General features: G+C 44.0%; 1 protein-coding gene across 1 annotated transcript; it reads right to left on the bottom strand.

Annotated features, from left to right (window-relative positions):
• Positions 1-24,785: 24,785 nt before the first annotated feature.
• On the bottom strand, positions 24,786-25,214 carry E1B28_009672 (uncharacterized protein; the record flags this gene model as incomplete). Its single annotated transcript, XM_043154579.1, has 1 exon — positions 24,786-25,214. The coding sequence occupies one exon, from the start codon at positions 25,212-25,214 to the stop codon at positions 24,786-24,788; it is 429 nt and encodes a 142-aa protein (XP_043007034.1).
• Positions 25,215-25,253: the final 39 nt, after the last annotated feature.

Here is a 25,253-nt window from a genome sequence, read left to right as displayed (position 1 = left end):
AGATCGCCTACGAACAATATGGTTTCACTGGCGACGAATGGGACAGGGAAAACGTCGGGATGGAAGACATTGACACCACCCGACGTCTGTTGGGCAACGGTCGCTGGCAAAGCAACCCAGCAAACGCCTTATTCTCCGAACCTGACCCTAGAGCTGAAGTCATGGAGAAACTGCGTCAATTCTTCCACCTGATATCGCAGGAACAGACACCATCGTTCCATCTGCCAAGCCATGACCTCTCCGACCCTTCCTCATATATTTGGGATATGGAAAACTGGGAGTTCTCTGTCATCCCGATTACTGTCGATGGCGAGAACTGGTACGTTGTACGCAGGAATTCTGACGGTAGTGCCCCGGACAAGGTTTTGCTCCTTAAGTGTCCCGTATCCATTCTTCACATCGTTCGCTGTGCTTGGGGCCCACAACTTCACGTCATAGCATCTCAATTGCTAAAGTTCGGCATCAGATTCCACACCCTTGTTCGCGGGTTTCCACCACCTCTGCCCCGATCGACTCGCGAAGCTAGGGATGAGAAGGTACCGACCTGCCATCTCGGCTATCGTCATGCAGGCTATAAGCCGGATATCCACGATTGGCGAGGCTATGAAAGAGAACGAGATCTCTTCTTCCGTTCAGACAGAGGCCGCGCAGCGGTGTTAGCTGGTGGATTAATAGCGAGGATGGCGACAACAACGGTACCAGAGGAGAATGTCATATTTGGTGGGGACCCCGACCGGCTGTACAGGCAAGGTCGATGTTTTTGGGAGAGTAAGGGAGCGGGGTACTGGGACGACTTCCTGACACCTGTGGAGGTTGACATGATCTGCGGCGTATATATGGTGGAGAAAGGTAAGTCTCCAGCTTTTATGATTATTCTAACAGTATTTAATTGCGTACTACCAGATCAAGCCAATCCGAACCCGTCAGAAGCCTCTCATATGTCTTGGTGGCCATGCCCTTCTCCTTTCCAGGCCGGCGGACTCAACATTGACTTTTGGTCAAAAGATTGTGAAAAATGGTTCCTTAATCGCCTGCGAGAGTGTTCCTCCGGCCAGGGCTCTCTTATGAACGCGACTAGGTGGCGAAAAGCCGTTGCATTCACGTACACCATTCCAAAGATTGTAGAGAAGAACCGCCAGATGGCGCGCTTGTTTTTGGAGCGTATCATATAGATTGTGATACTCGAACGCTGTATTTCTTGTATATCTTGGACACGATCTATGTAGCCACTAGTGAAGCAAGTGTATTTTTTTATATCTGTCTAGAAATCTCAAATTTTGGCTACCTGTGTTACTGTGTTACTGTGTTACTGTGTTACTGTGTTACTATGTGTGAGGGAACTCCGAGAAACCCGCGGACCTGCGCCCCATATGTGACGAGTGTTACATACCATGTGCAAACTCTTTCCCGTACCACGACAATCCCCACCATTCACCAGCTGTCGGCGTTTGGGCATGGGATACAAGAGTTCTAGGATTTATTACTTACCAGATCGTTTCTGTTACACCCCTACTGAGACTGGAAGCATTCAAAACAATACTATTACAACCTTCATTCCCTGCTGTTGCGTGGAGTTGCTACGACAAAAAAAATTCGCTTATTTACAGGCATATCTGTTAACCCCCCCTACGTTCTCTACAGTACGGCAGTCTGTCCCCTTTCCTAGCTGTAGGAAGGAGATAACTACGCCTGGCTAACCCGACCCTGATTCGCCAGTTTGCAAATCGCGTAGTTCACCTGTCGGTGTTTTTCTCATTGGATTACTTCACTGTCAGGCTCGCGAAAAGTTTTATCGATGAGTAACGAAACAACTCACCAATTATGGTCTGGCCATGTAGGTGACCCGTGGAGCAGGCTTCGTTGGTTTCTGCCTTTGCACCATCATCATGCCCAAAACTACCAAGGGTGAGATCTATCTTCGTACTCCAGCCATGTCTGTCTTTTTGCTAATGACTTAGAAGGTAAGAAGCCTACCAATAAGCAAGAAAAGAATAAGAAGAAAATTACACCCATAAACGGTGGGTTGTATACTTATTACTCTAAGTCTCTGCACTAACTGCACCCTACAGATGATGCCAGGCTCAATAATATGGATGTTGACATAGATCCAAACGATGACAGCCGCGACGTTGAAGTGGCACCTCCTCGTGCTCGTAGAGGTCGCAAGAAGATGCTTCTTACCGAAACTGACGAGGTCGAAGGTGAAGACAACTCGGTGCCCAAGAACAAAAAGAACAAAAAACAGAAGAACAGCGAGACAGATCCCAATGAATCTGCTCCTACGCGCGCTCTCCCTACTCGTCAGAGTAAAAGCAAAGCTCAAGAGGAAGGCGGTTCGTCGTTCTCTTTGGTTCCTCCCTTCTTAGCCGCCCTCATGTTTCATAGTTTGGATGACTGCCGTTCGTAACAAAGGATTGGGTGCGAGTGCAGCATTTGAGAATCGGAAACGCGAACGTGCCCTTTCAAGTGCTATTCAAGAAGCCGAGGCGAAACGTCTAAAAGCTTCAGGTCTGTTCGTGGGTTTTCATGTGATAAATCTCGCTCACTTTTCCTACAACGGCGTAGGCGATAGCATCGCCCGACCGCCTAGTTTCGATAAATCGGATACAGATATTCCGATGATAGAGGTGCTGGATACCTCAGGCCAGGCGGTTTCTATGCTTGTTGATATGACAATGTAACTGATGCACTTGCTATTCTCCAGCTGTGAAGAATAGCAAAGTTGCCTCTAAGTCACCCAAGCCTGCAGCAAGTAACATGCAGGCAAAGGTTACAAAGGTGGTGGCCCCCAACAATAAGCCAAAGAAGGTTCCGGAGAAGGTGTCCGGTACCACGAAAGTCACCGCAGTGCAACCGTCCAACAGTAGAAAGGGAGGAGAACCCCAGCCGCAAACACAAGGTACCTCTACGATACTTCGTCGTATTGCAGAGGTTCCTCTATCTCTTTCCACAGGGCATCCCCCAAGACTTGACGATAGTTCTTCATCTGAAGAGCTCGGACGTCAAACTGGCAAAGGAAAGGACGGCAGTTCGCAGTCGGAGGAAGAAGATGAGCTCAGTGATGATGAGGACGACACGCCTCTTAACGCCAAACAGTTCAGTTACGAGGTATGTCTTAATGGTTTGTTACCTTCACTGCTTCCCTATACTTTTTTTTTAGCAGGCGACAGTCATCAAGGCGTCCACAACAGTTCTCCCTACTTTAGATAATACTGATACCCTTTTCGACTCAGACGTCGATGATGTGGGTGCAGTGGTTGACCGCTCGTCCCCTCCACCGGTGTCCGATATCTCCTCAGAGGAAAGCGAGTCCCCCCCATCAGCTGAAAAGATTCAAAAAAAGGTAATAACTACAAGAAAAGCGGTTCAAAAGGTTACGGCGGAGTCTTCACGCAACACCCCAACGATCAATACTAATGTATGTATAACAACCTATATCATGTACAGCGGGCCTCACTACTGACTATCCCTGAGTCTAAGCAGCTATCAAAGCGCCATCAGGATCACGCCAAAGAAGTAAGTTTTAACTAATTCTGTGACATCCTGTCTAACTACGGAATCAGCGCCCGGTGATCCAGGGGATCTCTCGAGGAATTGCTGAACACAACAAAGTCGTTTGGAGTGAAGGGGCCACGGCTGTCATAGGCAATGGCAAGTGTGCTTTAAAGCATCAACCGCCAACCCTCAAGAAGATTATCAAACATACGATCAGGGATGTACTCGAATACGCCGTGTTCACAGACATGCTTCCAAAATATGCGGCTCCCGGCGCGTTCGTGAAGAACCTGTTCCTGAAGAACGCGCACAAAGTTGGACGGCAGAAAGGGGTGGACCAGCAGACTACCGACGAAGCCCGTGAAATATTCGAACAGTTTGACAAGGACCCCACTTTCCTTCATAATCTGGCTAGTTTGGTGACGTATCCGGCTTTGGATTTCCACAGTTCTACCATCTAACGACTGCGTTTACTCCAGCCGATGACACGCTTCTTTCAATTCCGTGCCCGCAGCAAGACCATCGCAACGTCCATTGTTACTTCACACTATAACGTGCATGGTACCAACTTTCGTGCCATCGCCGATGTCGAGAGCAGGAACGACCTATACATATACCCCTCCAAGACTGAGGGAAAAGCCAAATCCGGGAAAAAGGTGCGTCGTAAGTTGTGTTGGTTGGCGACGACGGAATCTGATTTGTTCATACTTTGTAGACCTCTTATAGCCGACGCCCACTCAAGAGCAAGCCTTTCCTCCACGAAGCGGTGATGAACCATTGTCATCAATGGCTCAACCACGGAGGATCGGGTTCTATCATGACATTGTTCGAGAAGCAATTTACTGAGCGGGGTGGTGAAGTTTCGATTCCTCTTCTAGCGGCTTCTGCTGCAGCGGTATGTTGTGGTACTCGTCGTTGGTGTTACTGGTACTTGAAAGGTTCTTTTTTTTAAGATACATAATGCACTCAAGGATACAAACATAACGGCTAAAGTCAAACCTCCTTTCAACGAGGAACTCATAAGGGAAGAATATGAAAGGAAGGTACAGTTGTTGACTCAGATGAAAGATGGGAAGGACGAAGAACATTTCCATAGCATCATGAAGCAAATATATGCATATGCTCGGTAACGTCTCCTGTTGTTGTTTTTCGACCGCCCGCTAACCATTCATTTATACAACTGCAGGGGTGGACCATTCATAGGCCACGTCGAAAAGACTTATAATTTCAGTGATGACTCCGACTCGGATGGAGAGGACGGAGACAACGATGACGTTGAAGAAGGGGCAGGGGCAGGGGAAGGTAGTAATCAGCATTCCCGCTAATGGGCGAAGTATACCACTCAAGAGTCAACCTAATATCAGAGCTACGGGAGTAGCACCAACACCAAATCAACCCAAAAACTAGTAAACCTCCGTGTAAAGTCTATCAATAACTCTACACACCAGGAAAGATTGCAAGGGTGGACTGCTTGGCAAAGGTTACGCACAAGATCACAGTCTCAGTATCGTATGGAGTTCTTATGAAATCAATGTGTAACTGCAAGTGTAAAACACCACAGCTACGGGGACTCTAGGGTTTGTAGGGGCTCTGTTTATTGTCCAGTGGACTAAGTGGGACTATGAATTTCGTCTACGGTAAGACTAATTCGAACGATTGGAGACTATTGCCCTCGACGGACACGAAAACTAAGTCCTCGGCGGACACAAACGCTAAGACCCTCGACGGATCACGAAACAGTAATCAAGACCTCGGCGGCCTACGGACGGATAGTTCTCTAGTTTTGACCTCGACGGTCTCGTATAGTTCAAATCAAATCTTATCTTATCACTGCACAATGACAGGGCAAATCTCTCTCTATTGGTGTCAAGAGCAGTTACTCACGGGCAACCCACTCAGGACTTTCCTACGCACGGGTAGTACTTTTTTATCTACGGATACATGAGCTGCTTTTATACTACTTCTACGCTAGCTTTGTAATCCTATCTCTACTTGTTTTATCTCTAAAAATAATGCACCGTAGCTACGATTCCATGCGAAATCTTATCGCTAGGGGCCGCTACATGTGCAGAATCTTGTCTACGGAGCTTTTCCGTATTCGAATCATATGTTTTGGACCAATCTGGACCGTTCTTCATTCTTGTTTCAGCATGCGGGATGGACCTACATAGGCATACCATATGGTGTTTCCTTCCTACGGACCTTATCCTGCATTTCGACATTATCAAATCATATGGACTTTGTGTGTCCAAGTAGTTCCAGCATATGGATCCAGAGTTCCGAATCGCCATAGCACATGAACAGCGCGGACTCCAAGATCCGTTGTTCACTCCTGCCTGGTTCCTGGGTACTCTATCTGTGATCTGGGATCTGTATCATGTCTTTTTGTCTTTTCCTCAGATCGGGACTCGATCTACGGTCATATCAAATTTCTCCTAGTCTGTGTGGTCCTATGTCCGATTTCTTGTCAACTAAATCCCCCGTAGAAGTAGGTACTCCTAGTATGAAGGTCTTTTGACTTTGTTAAGTTCTGCTACGAACGGTTCTGTGAAGACTACAAGTCTTCTAATAGTACAATCCCTTGATATGCCAGTGCCTAGTAGAATGTAGAGAGTAGAACTCGGTGAATTACCGCTTAAGTCCTCTGCTCATAGTGTTCTACAGGTTTCGAACGGTCATACAGTTTTCTGACACGATCTACGGCTCTCTCTAACTGGTCTAGCTGCGCCGACGGCACATCCTACTAGCGGCACTAGCTTTAACTAGCAATTCGGGCTCACTCTAGTTCTTAATACGATAAATATCGCTCCGTAGCACTGTTTTAAAGTGCAAAAAGAACCTTGTAGCATAGTCAACTAAGTCGCATTACCGCCATGACGATGAACCTCTCCAGACCGTTTTTGCTAAGGGTGGTAGTGAGGAAGTGGAAGTTGATGTGGATGAGGTGGATGACGATTCTGGGTCTGATCAGCTAAGTGATGACTGAATGTGGGTTTGGCGTAGGACTTGGACTAGTATAGATTTATCGTTTGTCATTAGTATACTTGACTGTCAATGACCATTGCCGTTTACTCGAATTGAAAGAACCCCAAGCCTGAACCTACTAATCAATACTAATTGGTATTAATCTTGTGCTATTTCTCCACTAATCGGTACTAATTTGTATGTTAATCTGTGCTAATCGCTGTGTTAATTCATACTAATTACATGCTAATTAGTATGAATTAGTAGTAATTAGTACGAATTAATTTGATAACCTAGCGAATTCATAATAATTCATACTAATTCATACTAATTGAATTAGTGCCAATTAGTATCGATTATTATTAATTAGTACTAATTCATACTAATTCATACTAATTAATAAATCTGCATTTTCCTGATGCGCTGCGTTGAACGTCGTCGGCGTGCGTTACGGGCGGTCGCACGTGTGAACGCCACGAACGCGCCAACGCACCCAACGCGGCTCAGCGGTAGGTTAGTTAATTCCGTGAGATGAACGCGCGCCAACTAACGCTCGGTCGCCGCGGCCAACATCAGCGTCGACGTGCACTGGGAACGCATGTACACGCACTCAACAGGTCAATTTGCCTGTGTATACTCATTTAATAGGGCTTCATTTATGTTCAGAACAAGACAGTAATGCAAAAAAAGACATTTATTATGATTGTTCATTTAAAATAAAATACAAACAGATGCTAATTAAAAGAAACTAATGGCACTATCAGCCCTTTCAACTCTCTCAACTTTCAACTCAATGGGCAAGCAGATTCGAAGTAAAAAGGTGGAAAGTCTGAAAATGAGGAATCAATACAAATTGAATGTAGAAGGAAGGATATAAATTCACATGGGTTATGATGTTCTTGGGTCATGTTCTAGTGGAAGGAGAATCATAGTCAAGACAATGAATGTACAAAGGAAGGAAATAAACTCACATGGGATGGTGTCAATCGAGAGCGAGGGAGAGGGACAAAGATATTGTGGGATGAGAGGGGGGAGGGAAGGGAACAAGGGACAGCAATAGTCGTGCACAGAATTTAAATGTGCCGCGCTAACGGCACTAAAAACTACTACTAGGTGCAGCAAAACACACTCCAAGCACGAAGTGCGCAAAACCAAACCCAACACTAGCAATTAGCGTAGTTGATTTGTGGAGGTCGGTATCAATGGACGCTCTCAGCAAGGTTCACTGAGAACTCTAAGATAAGACTTCAAGGGTGGGGCTTTATATGGTTCAAAACAAATTCAAATTCTGTGTTCACAAGTCAAAATGACAAAGGCTTTCTACGAAGTTCACTACTTCGAGGAGGTGTTCAATTCTTTCTAAGTTCAAATAGAACTATCAAATTCAATTCAAATTCGAGTCAAAGCGACTCTACAAGTTCAAGGTTTCCAAGTACCAAAGTGGCAACAAATTCAAATCAAATTCAAAGTTCAAATCCAATCTTTTCCAAATACAAACACCAACTTTGAAGAAGTGGGGCAAAGTATGAGCCAGAGTCCCCTAGTGAAAGCACTTAGGCTTCTGTCGTAGGTTACTGGGGAAAATACTGCTGCTACCACCCTCCCTTATATACGCCTTTTCGAATAAATAATAATCAAACGTCGAAGATATGGTAAAAAGTCGAAAATATAGAGAAATCCCTTTCAGAGATACCAAAGTACCCTTAATCAGGTATAGTACATGTCAATTAGATATAAAACTGTCCAGAATATAGTATTCCTTATTCCTTTTCCTCATATTTTCTTTATTCCTGTTCCGAGTCGGATATCTTTGACATTTGCATGTGGATACATCCTGACCCCTTTTTGTTTCTAAGGCGAGTCCCCATGTGCTCCCTTGTTCTCTCTTGTTCTATCCGATCAGGAATAGTCCAAAACTGCTCGATCTACATTCCAGGGATCGTTCCTATGGTTCTTTCCTGGTAGAATGTCCTTTCTGACCGGACATCGTCGACATCCGCCCCTTTTCTTGTTTCCAGCTGTAAGTTACAGCCACCGGCATTGTTTCTGTTCCTTAAGTCCGAAGTGGACTTTAGATAGTTACATCCGTCCGATTGTTACTTCCAGATGTACTTCTAAGAGTTGTTTCCGTCTTTTCAACCAATATCGAAGAAATCAATACATTGATAGTAAAATCAAGTGTCCCCATGTTTGCTACAGGTAATTGCGAGTGAGACGAGGCCTATCCAAATGAACGAAGGTTTTTAAAGGCTGCTTCATCAGTTCCTACAGGTTTCGGAACGTCGAAGACTCTCATCTATAGGGTGTTTCGTACTTTCTGTACTTCGGATAACCCACAAATAGACCCGTGCTTTGACTAGCAGCTTGGGCTTGCTCTAATCCTCATATTATGTTCCCATTTTGATTATATTATATATAAAAATGTTAAAAATGCGTTTATTTAGGTACTAGTAGATTATATCCGCAATATCTCCCTCTAACAAAAGAAAGGACTGTCCTCAGTCCATATTATCCTTGTCCGGAGTCAATCCGCAATGTCTACGACCTGTTTCGCAATGTTCTTTGGTTGATTAGACCTCCTCGAAGTCCAAAATTTCTTTCCCGAGGACTCTAAGTCCCCACATCAATCGGTTCCTTCATATATCTCGCTTAGAAGTGTTATCGATATCAAATTGAATTGATTATGCACTAGCGAGTTAGCCATCAACTCGTTTTCGAGATCTGTAGCTAAGGTTTCCTTATTTAGAACTTTCCCACTCCACTACTTCCGCGAGAGGTATGTTCAAAATATTTCTAAGTCAATTCGGGGTTTGCTGATCGCCCCTTTTATATTTTCAAGGTTCAAGGGTTCGTTTTTCAACTTTCCTTCCTCCCTTATTCTACCATGTCTTCCTCTTCGTCGCTTTCGGGCCTTTCGCCAGCGGCTCTCAGCGATCTTTCGTCCTTCAATGAGGCCATGTTCACAATACACCGCACATTCGGCGACGCAATCACGTTCTCTCCCTCTGAAGAACTTTCACGCGACGGACTCCTCCTCTGTGCTCTCAAGCATTGCGGAACAGAGCTGGTACGTGTTAATTCCCCTTCTCTTCCTTTCTGTTTCATTTCTGACGCGTTTCGCACTCTAGGATCGCTTGGCTTTCGAATTCCACAAGTTTTCGTTTCATCGAAGCTTCCCTCCTGCAGTGGGATCGATCCTTTCTGCTGCCTCAAGGATAGCGAATTCTCAACGTTACGAAGCTTTCTGGGTGCTTTCTGCTGATGAACTTGCCACTTGGGCGACATATAACCTTGTGCGTTCCATATTTCTTTTCTTTTGTCTTCGATACTAACTGTCTTCCGTAGCCTCAACATAACTTTAAGGCTGCGCCTTCCGTCAACTTTCTATACGACGTTCTTCCCGATCTTGAACTTCGCCCTTACTCTCCCTGGCATCCCGGATACCGAATGGTCCGCATGATGTCTTCAAAACGACGCCGGTCTGAAGAGAACGACAAGAAGGCCTCTTCCTCTGAAGTCGAAATCGTCGACGATCCCCCGGCGAAACGTCTCAAACAGACCGCTATGCGCAAGGTAAGCCGTCATTTCCGCTCTTAGACTTCTTCTAACCATTCTATAGCCAACGTCGAAGAGATCCAAGGCAGTAGTCTCTTCTGAGGAAGAGGAAGACGAAATCGAGTCTGAAGAGGACCTGAAACCTTCTCCTTCCCCAGAAGTAAGTTCACTTAATATTTTCCTTCTTTCTCAAGGCTAAACAATATCTTTGTAGCCGCTTACCAGACTGTCAAAGAAAGATCCCCCTCCGCCTTCGAAAAAGCAACTGGAGGTGGTCATATCCCAACGTCCGCTCCCTAAGCCTTTGCCTAAGCCGGGACGTTCTCTGGTAAGTCTCTTATTCTTTTCTGTTTCTCACTATTCTAATAATGGGATTAGATTCCGCCCTCCGATTTGTCGAAAATCAAGAAGGTCGAGATCCCTCCAGTAGCCAGTTCGTCGACTTTGTCCTCCGGCCCTCGCACTACGCGCAGTTCAACCGGTACCCTCCTGAAGGTCAAGCAAGATCCTTCGAAGACACCTGCAGCTGGTAAGGTCCCCGAGGTTCGAAAGGATAAGGGGAAAGGCAAGGCTAGGCCTAAATCGCCATCTCCCTACGTTCCGAAGCCTTCGAAATGGTTTTCCAATCGCCGATTCGACATCGTAAGTCTCCGTTTTATACTCATTACTTCTTTTCTTTTCTAAGTCATTACTTTTTTCAGCATTCGCAAACCCAAAAGCATCCGCAAGGTCTCGACGCCGATAGTAAGTTATCTTTCCAGTTTCTAACATTTTCTTGTTTCTAATTCCTATCTTAGATGTCCCGCTCCGCTTCAACGTTCCTGAGGCAGACGCTTTTTCGCTTCGAGATGTTCTCGAGAGCGGCCGGACTCTTTCTTCAGTAAGTTCTAACCGTCACTCTCTTTTTCCTAAGCTGATCCAACTTGAGCAGGAATTAATGCTTCCATGCTTCTCCTGCGCCTCCGCAAAAGTCAAGTGCGAGCGCTCTACAACAAAAAGCGAGAAGTGTGATCGATGCAAGGTGTCTCGGTTCCCGTGCAGTTGGATTCTGCCGAAGTCGGAGTCCTGGTCTAGGATGGACATCATCCGGGACTGGGCGAGTTCGACCCCCAGCAGTAAGTCCTTGTTTTCCATTCTATTCTTTTGACTAACGTATCTTTCTAGACTTCCATTCGCGTCTAGGCGAGCTCTTGCAGCTCTTGAAGATATATGACCAGCTCAATGAACAAGTGCGGTCTCTTCAAGATTCGATTTCCTCTCTTCGTGCCAGCATCGTCGACAAGGCTCACGAGGTCCAAGATGTCGCCATCAACCCGAAGGTAGTTCTCGAATATCTTCAACTGCACCCGGACGGTCTGGCGCTCTCTTCGGAGACAATCCGTGGGCTTAGTGCCCTTTTTGATTGGCCGTTGGAAGATGGAGAGGCAGAGGGGTTCACGGAGGTCAAGGTGGATGGGTCTTCGACGACCTTTCTCAACCCGACAACCGGCGAGTCCTTCTCTGTCGCTCTTGGTTCGACCAGTGCCGCTCAAGTACGTTTTCTTTATATTTCTATCCATTTTCCCTTTTATTTTCCTTCCTAAATACTCCTTTCCTTTCAGCAGAACGCTCCGGAACCAGTTCACGATGACAGCGCGTCAGCTCGGGAAGTTGAGGAATCCGTGGTTCAACAGCCGGGTCAAACGGTTGTCGAGGGGAAAGAGCGTTCGATGGAGGCACCATCGCCTGGGGATGTTGCCCCGTCTTCCGATCCTCTTGGACGTTCACCTAAGTGTAAGTCCAGCTCATATCCTAGATATCTTCGACCTCACTAACTATTCCTGTTAGAGACCTTCGCCGATATCTTGTAATGGACTATTGCATGGACTTGCGGTTCTCGAGACATTGGTCTCGGGACCTATTCTTTTCTTATTTCTTGTAATGCTTCTATCTGTTCAGTAGTATACATACTACTTTAAAAAATGTATTTCTATATCTTTGCTACTGTGTAGCATAAAAATACACTCTGTATTTTTCTTTCTATTACTGTGTGATAAAGGAATTAAGAGTCTTCGAAGACTTTTGACTTAGACCGAGTGCCTTCGTTAGCCCCTGTCTAGTGACTTCAACGATATCGAAGAGACCCCTAAGTCCTACTTTCCCTTATTCTTTTCTATATTCCCTTCTATCCTGACAAACATGAAGCTAGCCATTGAAGTGCTGTATGAGTTATTGGTTTCTAGTAAGTCCATTCTAATGTCTTCGATACGCAATCTCGAATCTAGACATCGAATAGAGGCATACCCTAGGAACTTTGTTCCTTATGTAGGGCTTTCCTACTACATTGCTGGAGACCAGATCGTTCTTCGTACGCCTCTTTCGCCTAAACGAGAAGCTGAACTAGCCATCCAACTCCAATTCATGGTTTCCCTTCGCCATTCTGATGGACCTTACTTCAAGTTTGTCCTCACGTTCGATCCAGCACAGAGACCTTTTATCACGGGTCCCCTCTGCTATCACATTTTTCCTACGGCTGCACGCTCATTCTTTCATCGACTTGCGAACGCTATGGCTCGAGTCGGATTCCTGAAGCTCGAAATTGCCTCAATTCCAGGCGCTGTCGAAGCTTGGTGCATCGCCGTTTTCTATTCTTTCTTCATAGTATCGGATTCCATCCAATATGTTCCTCCACAAGCCTACTATGGTTTCTTTGACTTTGAACTCAACACTGCTAGGTACATATCCGCAGATTTACTGTAGCCTAAATCTTCGAAGTCGAGTTCCGATCAAATTTCCTTATTTAGACATGATCTACATTTCCTACGCCACGCTGTCCATAGTATAGATCTTGTTTTCAATGTGCTTTTTCTATTTTCTTTTACTAAGACCCCATCTTCGACATTGAAACCATATGTGTCTCGATGGCATCTCGATCATCCTCATGGTTTTCCTTATGGTTCTCTTGTTTCTTAGAGTGTAGGGTTTATTCGGAAGATCGAATTTCCGGCAATTCTGGGCTGTTGCACCAACATCGACGATCCATTCTTAGCCGTTGCTTAGTTGCAAAACGCAAAATTCTGTTCGAATTTCAAGTCCTCTCCCCCTGACAAAAGAACTGTCAACTCCGCTGACTATACCTTTCGGTATAAAAGCTTCAGTGAGGCCATTCCTATCCTCACCCAATTTTCCGTTCTTTTTACTTCTACACTCTCAACTTGTACCGTCTTCGATATGTCTACTGCCAGCAAAGTCCCTGCTTGGAACGGTCGTGACCACTTCCTTAAACACAACGATGCTTTCATCAAACATATGGAAGCCATGCTCGCCAGCAATATGAGCGTGCTCGCCGATGAAGGCGCTCGCGCTATTGCCAACCGTCTAGTACGTTGTTTTATTCGATTCCTTTTCTTCGACTAACTTCCGTAGTCTGTTTCCATGTCTATCTACCACATCGCGAAAGATACCGAGGCCTTTAACTTCATCAAGAAATGTGTCGAGCTTCTCGAGAAGCTCCAGAAGGTCCCCGGCGTGTCTGAGGTTCCCAGCTACTGCGGTCATCTCGCTTTCGTTCACGAGGTGCAGGCCATTCGTACCAAGCAAGAGGAAACCCTTCGTAACAAGGCCAAAGGCTCCAAGCGCTCTGCTGTACGCTTCCTATCTCAATGATGTCGAAGATATTCTTAAAAGTTTCTTTCCTTTAGAAATCTGCGGAGTTGGTCGGGTCCGACTCTGACGAAGATATGGAACTCGTCGCCGACGCTTCCATTAAGCCAAAGGTACTTTCCAACTCTGTTTCTGTTTTCCTTACTAAATTTCAGGAGATGGAGGGGCTCGAAGCCTCTATCCATTCCGTCCTCAAACAGAAAGAAGGCAAGTCCGCTGGTAAGGACGTTGCCAAGGGCAAGGGTGCCCGTGCTAATTCCGCCCTTAAGTTCAAGAAAGTCAGTTTCTTGAATTCTTCGATTTCTGTTACATTCTAATTATTCCTTTCAGAGTGGCCCTAACGGTACTTCCGCCATGGCTTTGTCCAGGGCCAAGAAGGCTCGCTTGCCAACTCCAATTGTTGACACCGCTGAAGAAACACCCGGTATCTCTCTTATTCCTTTCTTACTTCGTACTGTCCTGACACATCGAAGAGGAACTCCGCCTTCGTCAGGAAGGCCACGAACGTATTCTTCACATTGCAGGGCTGCTGCCCTTTGCCAACCTTTCCAAATACGATCCGGAGCATCTTCTTTCTGTTGCCAACTTCTTGCGCACTGAGGCGGTTACTCTTCAGCATACCATCCTTTACGCTCACAACCAGTACAAGTTCACTATTTCTCAGCTCGACGAAATTAATCGTGTCCGCCTTGCTAAATTAGGTATCGACGATTCTATGGACACCAAATCCATCGAGGAGGCCATCAAGGACATCTCTGTCCAAGGCGAGACCTCGAAGACTGGCTACGTCTCCGCCTAATTTACCAGTTTTCCGTTTTCCTTTTCTAAGTAAAATATATAACCCATACACTTCGCTTGGACTTATACTGTACTTGTCGTCTGTAGCGCTGTTGCGCAAATGTGATTGATTTGAAGTTGAGTTTAGTCTTCGACATCGCTTTCTTCAACTTCTTCGAAGTTGTGTCCGATGTCTGCTTCCTCTTCGCTAAGTCGCAAGTTAGGAATTCGGTCGAAGATATAGTCTTTGTCCGGACCATACTCAACTTCTTCATCTTCTTCTACTAATTTATCTAACTTTTCTTTAGACAAATGTATAAGTTTTTCTATTTCCGAAGGTAACTCGATCGGAGTATATCTTGCCACATGAGGCAGAACTCTGAAAGCAGCATACTTTCCTCTCATAAGAGTCCCATCCATTTCTGCTAAGATATACGAACCTCCTTTTGTCCTTCTAATTACTATACAAGGACCAAAGTATCGAGGAAACATCTTTCTATCTAAGTTCTTTTCAATCTGAGTATTTCGAACTTGGACCAATGTACCCGGTTTTAAGTCATACGGCTTTATAGTGTGCATAGTCTTGTTCAAATTTTCTTAGATTCCTTCTTTTATTTTCGGATACCCTTTGCACCATATCTAATACATGTGTACGATGTTTTGCTAGGGCTTGAGCACGAAATCCAATAAGTTCTTCCCTGGTCCAAACCCGTTCAGGTGTTTTTACTAACCAAGTAGCTTCTACCAGATCTAGAGGCAAAATAGGTTCTGCCCCCAAAACAAAGAAGTAGGGTGAACACCCTAGACTCTTCCTAGTTGTAATTCTGTCTGCCCACAAGATATGTTTCAAGAAATAAAACCAGTGGTGTAAATTCCCACTGGTGGCTTTTGCCAATGCTTGTCTTATATCAAAGTGTGCTCTTTCTATCTTTCCATTGGCCTGAGAATTATATGGTGAGATATGAATACCTCTAACTCCATATTTGTCTCTTAACCATTTAGTCAAGGCTAACATCTGAGGAGCATTATCTGTTACGATCTCTTCAGGTGTTCCCCATCTACATAAGATGTCGTCAAAGAACCATTCCGCAAGTTGCCTTGCATTCTCATTGGCGATACCTCTTGCTTCAGACCAATTAGACAACGCGCATCTTCCATGCACAATGTTCTTGCATCCTCTACTAGCAGGTGTCATTTTAATAACATCAATATGTATTTTTCTGAAATAGAGAAGGAGTATGGGTAAGAACTGGCAGAATTCTAAGTAACTCCAATTTCCGTTCTTGACAAGGCTTGCAAGACTTGACAAACCAATCCACATCTTCCTCTAAGTGAGGCCACCAAAATCGCTTCTCAATAAGAGCTTTGGTAGCAAACATTCCTTTATGCCCTAAGTTGTCATGCGATGCAACTAGCATCCACATTCGCCTCTCCTTAGGTACAAATAATCTATGATGGCTAGAACCATCCAAAGACTTTCTGTATAATCTTCCTTCATTGTCTACAAAGAACTTAGCAGCCCTTCGTATAAATTTACTCTCTCTGATGCGGTCATTAATTTCAAGACATCTGAGTCTGAGTTGACCAACCAGTCAATAATCTTTGGAATTTCTTCATCTTGATCAATTGCTTCTTGACTTCGATGAATTTCATCATATGGATGGTCCCTTGACCATTCCAAGTCTATTTCTGATGGGATAACTACCACTTCTTTTAGTGAATAGCTTCTAGCCCAACTTTCTTTCTTATAATGAAAGGACTCAAAATAATAAGCCCAAAGTCTTTCTTCATCTCTGACTTCTTGCAATTCTTCCTCAAAATCCACTACATTTGTAGCTAACTCTGTGAAGTCTACAACTTCATTAAAATATCCTGACCTAGGATCTATATGATCCTTGAAGGTCTCAAATTCTAATGGTTCTTCAGTCTGGTTTTCACCCATCCTGAATTTTACCGGTTTTCCATCATCATCCTCTAGAAATTCTTCCCAACCTTCTGGTCTCTCAGTTGACTTGCCACCTGGTGGCGGTCTTGATAAACCATCTGGCCCATGTACTAATCCCTTGATATGGACTAAGGTAAATCTCCAGAGTCTAATTTCTTCTATCCAACGGTTGATACTGGCATTTGGCGCGCTACTAGGATTGTCTAACATTCCTTTGATGTAGCTAGCATCGGTTTCAACTGTTAAGTTTCTGCATCCATAGGTCTGATATTTGGTAGCTCTTAGAGCCATCATCAAACCATATAATTCTCTTTTCGGTTGAGAAAACCTTGCTTCTCTTTCATTAAGGGTAATGGAACCAAAGTAGTTGAAGAACTTCCTGCGAGGATTTTCTGGATCTTCTTGATATAAGTAGAATCCAACCGCTTGCCATGAAGTATCTACCGCTAACGTAATTCCATTAGGATTTTCATAGTCAATGGGTTTGAGTGCTGGCGCATTTTGAATAGCTTCTTGAACTGTTCTCACAGCCTTCATCTCCGCTTCCCCAATGACAAAAGGTACGTTCGCTGCAGTCAACTTAGTCAATGGACGTGTAATTTTCGCATAATCCTTAATGAACATTCGCATTTGTCCTGCTGTGCCCAAGAAAGATTTTATATGCGTTCTGTTTTCAAAGTTTGCAGGGTCCCATGATAGGATGACTTCCGCCAACTTTTCTACTGGCTTTTCTCCTTCATAGGACACTCTGTGTCCTACTACTAACCCTTCTGATACACACAAGTATGCTTTAGGACCCGAAAAGGTTCCACCAACATACTTCATGCGCTGAACTATCCGATTTACGTTCTGGAAATGTTCCCAAACAAATCTTCTAATTCCTTTATTTTCTGGTATGGTTTCAAATGACCCCTCTGGTGTTTCGTATCTAGAGGCCGGTCCTCTGATAGGAACATCATCAATATATGGTCTTGTGACATGTGGCATTTCTTCTCTAAAGATGTATGATACATCTTCATGAAATAATGGAACAGAGTTTGTCCAACCCATTGGTAGTTTAACCAAACGATAAGGACCAAATGGAGTCTGGAACGTAGTATAGTCCCTTGACTTTTCATCTATCAGTCTTTCATCGTAACCAACCCAGATGTCCAACATGCCTAAACATGCTCTTCCAGAAAAGCTAGAAGCTATCTCTGCTGTTCCTGGTGGAATTCCTGAGTGTTGGATCGTAACTCTATTCAAAGCTTCTAAGCTATGAACTAAGCGCAGACTCTTTCCATCTTTCTTCAAAACCATAAACCATCTAGACCGATAAGACGAAGTAGTGGGTTCGTAAACACCAGCTGCTATCTTATCTTTCAGGATCTTGCATACTTCTTCATAAATCCCAGGTGGAATAGGAATATTCTTTTCCACCCATGGAGTATGTGGTAGTACTGGAAATTTGATTGGAGGGAAGAAGTCTGTCCTGAAGTTTCCTCCTTCTTCTGCACACCAAGCAAATCCTTTTTCCTGTACTGTCATGAAATGATGCAACAATTTCCTTTCTTCTGGCCACAAGAAATCTTCGGAGTGATTCTTGTCAATGACCTCTTTCCTTTCTAAAGTATATCTTTCTCCAGGCGAATATTCAGGTGGATTAGGAGATAGTTCTGGAAGTTCCGCTAGTGGATCTCCAGTAATATTCCTTTGTACCCTAAATTCTTCTGGCATTGGTGCAAGTTGCGGTCTAACCTTCAAGTGCACTGGTTTATACTTCCCAAATACAGAGACTGGCTCTGAACTTGTTAGATTCTCGGGGTTTCCGTAAGGAGTTTCTGAGTTATCATTGATAAGTGGGTTCTCTCCACTTAATCCTTTTTCTATTTCTTCTATTCTAGCGCTAGAGGCTAACAAGGCTGTGACTTCTTCGAAATCAGATTTACTAGCTAAGACAAACGCTTCTGCTAATTCTACTGACTCAAAGTTATTCTTTTCTGGTAATTTATACCCTTCTATCTCAATTTTATTATCCTCAAAAATAAAACTCAATGCAACCTCTCCTTGATCATCTAGCAATTCCTCAAGGCTCATTGAAAATTTTCTATTTCTGAATTTTCCTCTCTTTTTAATTCATCTTCTCTTTCTTTTCTAGCCTGTCTGGCTCTAGCATTTTCTCTTCTAAGGATTGGCTTCTTTATTTTATGGCGAATCTTAATTCCCTCACCTCTAGGGTAAGTTGGTATAGTACACTTTACTCTAGTATTAGGGCAAGTGATTACTATGAGTTGATCCCCATCTGGGAAATTCTGCACCTCTGAGTTTGTCAAAACGTCGAAAGGTCTTCCCAACAAAATCTGATAAGGAGCATCTTCGACAACATGAAGTTGTAAAAAGACTTCTACTTCACCAAATGTGAAAGGTACATTCCTTGCTAATCCTTTAGTCCTTTGTAGTTGACCATTTGCAGATTGCATAACCACATTTGTGTCTGGATCCCAAATCATTCCAAGTCCAATAGCTACAACCATATCTACTGCAACTATCTGAGATCCACTATCTATGATAGTTTCTACTCTTTCTTTGGACCCATTGACTTCTGGATAAATACATCGAAGACCATCCATTACATTAGCAACTATAAAAACATTACGCTGCTGTTCCATAGGAAGGTCTCTAATATACTGTTCCACCGGATCTTTCTGAACTATTGAACCAGCTTCAAGCTGTCCTCTAGCTTCTTCCAAAACTTCAAATGTTTGGTCAACTTCGAGTTCATCGAGATTGACGAACTCACTTTCCGTTCCAAAGTTAGAAAATTGCTTTACTAACTTTTCATCTATTTCTGCTTCGAAAAAGGACTTCGCATCCCTTCTAGGCAATCTTCGATTTCTAAGTTTCCTTAACAAGGCTTTCTGTAATTCCGGCGAAGCTTTTATAGCATGCGACGTCGAAATCTCAACTTCCTGTCTCAGAATTTTGTCTGCAATCTCTTCAACCGCTTTCTGCTTTACGACTTTCCAATCGTCATTATTCAAAGAAAGTTTCTCCGACTTAGGCCTAATAGCCCTTCTAATGTCTTCGACTTTCTCTGAAATGTTCCGGCTTCCTTGACCTTTGTTTCCCTGGTCTTCTTCTGGTTTCCTGGGTAAAGCAAAATCCCTTGGTTGAAATATCCTCTCAATCGGTTCTACCCGATCAAAGTGTCTCTCTTGAGGATCTTCCTTCTCTGAAGTTTGTTCCTCGCTAGTTTCCTTTTCTTTTGACTTCTTCGAAGTCGGCGCATTATCATTTTCTTCATTTTCTTTTCTCAACTGTGGAACTACGTACTTGGATCTATCAAAGTTTTTCGGCGGCGAAATCACAACTTCTGGCTTCAATCTTCGAGGTTCCTCAAGGGTCTTTTCCTGGGCCTTATCCCTTTTACTGCCCTGCCCTTTCCTTGGAACTTCTAGTTTTTTGAGCCATTGAGTTTCTTCATCAGAACCGATAATACTTTCGATTCATCTGAGTCACCCATTTCTTTGATAGTTTCTTCCAGCGCAAACTGGAAGTTCGAGACCGGCGTTGGCTCTTCTTCGACTTCAAACATTAAGCTCTGCGCCATCACCGAAGTCTTAGCCGTCCATCCTTTCTCTTTGGCAATTGCCCAAATCCTTTCCGCACGAGTTGGTCCTGGTTCCCCGAATCTCACAAACGGAACCCGGTCCCGTTCTTCAACTCGAACTTTCCATCAGCATTCCTTCTCAAAATTCCTTTCGCCAATAAATCTGCTTGTTCCGGACAGTCCCTCACGGTATGTCCTTCCTTATTGCAGAACCAACACTGCATATCCTCGACCCAGTTAGACTTTGACGAAGACTCATTTCCATTGCGCGTTCTATCGCCAGGACGTTGGTATTGGTTTCCGTTATTCTGAGTCCCATTTCCGGTGCTCACTTTCATTGTTCTCATCAATTCAAGGAGTAATCGGTTATTATTTTCCGTTGCCTTATTCTGTTCTGAGACTTGCTGTCCCAATTCTCGGAGTTTCACATTATATGTGTCCATTGAAGACGAAACTTTCTGTTCCCATTCGTCTTTGAATTTCTTTTCCCTAGTTTCCGGGACCGGTGGTCTCAAAAACTGATCTTCAGACTGCCTTACACCATGAAGCATTGTATACCCTGCAGGCGTTAACCCCGCATAGGTATCTCTACCTGATTGTCCTACTTCTGGTAAATATGCACCTTGTATCATCGTAACAGACATGTTGATAGCCGCTTCCTGAACATCTTCGATCATCCACAGATCCTGACGTTTCTTTAGCTTTTCAGCGATGTCCATGTCCTTACTGGACTCTGCCATGGCTTTGGCAAACAGATGTTTCCGTAACTCCTCCGCAAAGCGGGGCTCCAAGGTGTTGATATAATACCGGACTAGGTCCACATTCGTAATCAACGGCGGATTCACATTTTTCAACTTCTTCGATTCTAAGTTGAATTCACGATTAAACGCAGCTAACTTCGAGGTATGTCCAATCGGTATATACTTCGCTTTCTCGCAAATGGCAAGTAGACGCTCATGAGAGCCAATCTTCCTGTCCTGCGCTTCCGGGAATTCCTTAAGTAACTCTTCTCGGAATTTTTCCCAATCATAACCTCGAGATGACGGTACAACCTCCGCTAATAGCTCTCTGGTTGCTATGTCCATCTGGGTCATAGTAAAATTGATCCGTGCTTCACCATTCTCTATGTTATGGAACCGGAAATAATCCTCTAAGGCTGTAAGCCAACCTTCGAAATGTTCCGGGTGATCTTTACTAAAGACCTGAAGTCGCAACTTGTATTTGTCCCCTTTCAGGACATCTCTCGCTTCTTCGGAGAGCTCCATCCAGGAGTTCTTTGGTGGGCGATCCGACATTTCTGTCGGCGCCATCGACTCATTTCTATTCGACATTCTAAATTCTGATTCTACGTCTGACAACAAACTCGATAAAGATGATTCACGTGAGGAAGATGGTAATGGTACTAGACTAGCAGTACTAATGCCTTCTTTGACGGTAAAATACCCTCTTTTCGTCGGCGACTCAGCTAAAGATTGATTTATTCTTAACCGGGCTGCTTCCGAATCTCTTATTTGTTCTGTATTCCTTTTTCTCAGTTCCTCAAGCTTCTTCTGAATATTTGAGAGACTGTGATCAAACAATTGTGACTGTCCTGCAACAGTCGAAGTCAAAGTTGTTCTTTTCTTAGAAGTCTCTAACGCTTTTCCTTTATTCGCAACTGGTGGGTCGCTTTTAGGAGCAATTTTGACAGATTCTTCCGTAAAGTTCAACGGGCATAGGGTAACTTCTCGAAGCGAACTTCTTCGAAGTCGAGATGTACAATGTAAATGAAGTCTTTTCTTAGTGATACCACCCCCTGCGGTGGTCACCAATGATAACGGCACTAAAAACTACTACTAGGTGCAGCAAAACACACTCCAAGCACGAAGTGCGCAAAACCAAACCCAACACTAGCAATTAGCGTAGTTGATTTGTGGAGGTCGGTATCAATGGACGCTCTCAGCAAGGTTCACTGAGAACTCTAAGATAAGACTTCAAGGGTGGGGCTTTATATGGTTCAAAACAAATTCAAATTCTGTGTTCACAAGTCAAAATGACAAAGGCTTTCTACGAAGTTCACTACTTCGAGGAGGTGTTCAATTCTTTCTAAGTTCAAATAGAACTATCAAATTCAATTCAAATTCGAGTCAAAGCGACTCTACAAGTTCAAGGTTTCCAAGTACCAAAGTGGCAACAAATTCAAATCAAATTCAAAGTTCAAATCCAATCTTTTCCAAATACAAACACCAACTTTGAAGAAGTGGGGCAAAGTATGAGCCAGAGTCCCCTAGTGAAAGCACTTAGGCTTCTGTCGTAGGTTACTGGGGAAAATACTGCTGCTACCACCCTCCCTTATATACGCCTTTTCGAATAAATAATAATCAAACGTCGAAGATATGGTAAAAAGTCGAAAATATAGAGAAATCCCTTTCAGAGATACCAAAGTACCCTTAATCAGGTATAGTACATGTCAATTAGATATAAAACTGTCCAGAATATAGTATTCCTTATTCCTTTTCCTCATATTTTCTTTATTCCTGTTCCGAGTCGGATATCTTTGACATTTGCATGTGGATACATCCTGACCCCTTTTTGTTTCTAAGGCGAGTCCCCATGTGCTCCCTTGTTCTCTCTTGTTCTATCCGATCAGGAATAGTCCAAAACTGCTCGATCTACATTCCAGGGATCGTTCCTATGGTTCTTTCCTGGTAGAATGTCCTTTCTGACCGGACATCGTCGACATCCGCCCCTTTTCTTGTTTCCAGCTGTAAGTTACAGCCACCGGCATTGTTTCTGTTCCTTAAGTCCGAAGTGGACTTTAGATAGTTACATCCGTCCGATTGTTACTTCCAGATGTACTTCTAAGAGTTGTTTCCGTCTTTTCAACCAATATCGAAGAAATCAATACATTGATAGTAAAATCAAGTGTCCCCATGTTTGCTACAGGTAATTGCGAGTGAGACGAGGCCTATCCAAATGAACGAAGGTTTTTAAAGGCTGCTTCATCAGTTTCTACAGGTTTCGGAACGTCGAAGACTCTCATCTATAGGGTGTTTCGTACTTTCTGTACTTCGGATAACCCACAAATAGACCCGTGCTTTGACTAGCAGCTTGGGCTTGCTCTAATCCTCATATTATGTTCCCATTTTGATTATATTATATATAAAAATGTTAAAAATGCGTTTATTTAGGTACTAGTAGATTATATCCGCAATAGCGCCATGAGGTTAGTGTAGCCAAGCAGCCGAATCCACAGACCACTCGGTCATTGTGGCCTACAGTGTTCACATCATTACGATCAATGATGAGTGCTGTAGGCCGCAATGACCGAGCAGCCCTCAGCGTCACACCGTCACTATAGCTGTTCAATTCCTACCCTACACTTATTCGAAAATTTTTCAAACTCCACCACACACGTAACTTACCCCGACTTGTCCGAGCTAAGCGCCTTCCCACCAGCCGCCCGCAGTCGTTTTTTTTTTTGAATAAGGGCAACAATTTTACTTTAGTGTAGTGCAATTTTCAACTTAGCTGTTTTTTTAGCTAACATTGTGTCAGCACACTCAACTGTTGTTGTCCCTCATTGCATTCCCTCAGTCATACCAACCCCACATTATTTAGCTAAACTTGTTTATAAGTATGTCTAGAATAATTTAATCAATAAATAAAAGGGACTCTAAATGAATGAATGTTGATGCCCGTTCACTGTAGACTCAACTTGCGCTAACGCGTGTCAGGAAATATTCTAACCAGCCCCACAGTGTAACACAGTGTCACGCCGTCCATGCTGTGGGTGTGCGTTGGGGGCACATTGGGGGCGCATTGGGTGCGTTCAGACTGTCGACAGTGTGTCAAATTCCCTGATTGGCCGACGCTGTTCAACGCAGCTCAGCACCAGACCCCATTTTCCTGATGTGTGAAACACCAAAAAGATGAGATTATCCATGACTAGCCACTGAAGTTCCAAACGTTGAAGCAGTTTGTTGAATTAAGAAATGCAGTTTTCAACTTACACATATCATCGTAGTGACAGCTGCGGCGCTATACATAGAAAGTGGTCAGGGGTCGCGATCGGGAAAATGGGGAAATCCACATCGATACCTAGTGAGAGCACCATTTTCCAGTGTATACAAAATTAAGGAGCTGATCACCGCATCAAGACTACACATTGTTGGAATAAGGTAAGATTCAATTTCAATGTAAACAAAACAGGAAGAGGACCTTAGAACATAGTACCTCAAAGACGCTGAGTGAGAGTCGCGAAGAATTACCATCATCGTGATGGTAATAAGAAGATCGTCTACAGACGAGAACACCAGTCCAAGAGAGAAAATCCACTACAAAAAGGCAATGAAGATTAAGAAGTCATTACAGTAAAACTCCCTGCAATGACACGGTGAATGTACTCGACATTGAGCCTTGAAGTTAATGAGGCTAGGGACCTTCAACCTGTTAAGCCAGAAATAAGTAGGCGTCTGAGTCGTTCAGACCCCACAGGTCGAACGTATATAAGACGCACAGTCGCTGAAGTATTGCAGGTGAACAATGGATGAGAGACAGAAATCCAGATCGTTAACTTACCAAATGAAAAAGCTAACTGACTCTGCCCCATTTAACCTTCAGACTGAAGGCTTCAGTCTTGTCTCAGAGTCTTATGGACTGGACCCAACTCACCGATTCGAAGTAAGGCCAAAATTATCTGAAAGAAGAGTGCACCAAATTCAAGCATTGGACGATGATAGGGATGTGGTGACTTACTATAGGAATGGTAACAACCAGTCAATATTTCAGAACAGATCAGAGAATATCGCAAACTCAAAAACAGCTTTCATTGATGGACTACTCAGGCTGGCATGGAACTTGGCAGAGTAATTCAGCAAGAGCTGGCTGACTTTCTGGATCCCGGGACGTCATGTTCCTCCCAAGCATCAAGACCAAATTCCTTTGCTCTTCATCAAAGGAGCACGGGCTATGGGCCATTGATAACAAAACCTTCCCAATGGACCATATGTTGGCTAACTTTAGGTTGATCTTCTCAGTCCACTTAAGCTCCTCCATCTCTGGTGCCATCCAACCTTCTGTACCGGTTGGTTCATAGATGACATTCGTAACCCTGCTTGCGACTCCGAAGTCCAAGATCGTTACCGCCGAGTCATAGTTGTTGTCATTGACCAGGACCGCAATGTTGTCAGGCTTTATGTCCAAATGGACAAAGCCAGCCGTGTGGATATTGTGCATGGTCCTGAGCAAGCCAGCCACTACTTCCATTGCAGGAGGTCCATTGCCACTGACCCAGCAGTAGAGGTC

Source organism: Marasmius oreades, chromosome 6, assembly GCF_018924745.1.
Source record: "Marasmius oreades isolate 03SP1 chromosome 6, whole genome shotgun sequence".
Lineage (NCBI taxonomy): Eukaryota > Fungi > Basidiomycota > Agaricomycetes > Agaricales > Marasmiaceae > Marasmius > Marasmius oreades.
Note: the sequence above shows the minus strand (reverse complement) of the source record. Positions and strands in the feature narration are given on the sequence as shown.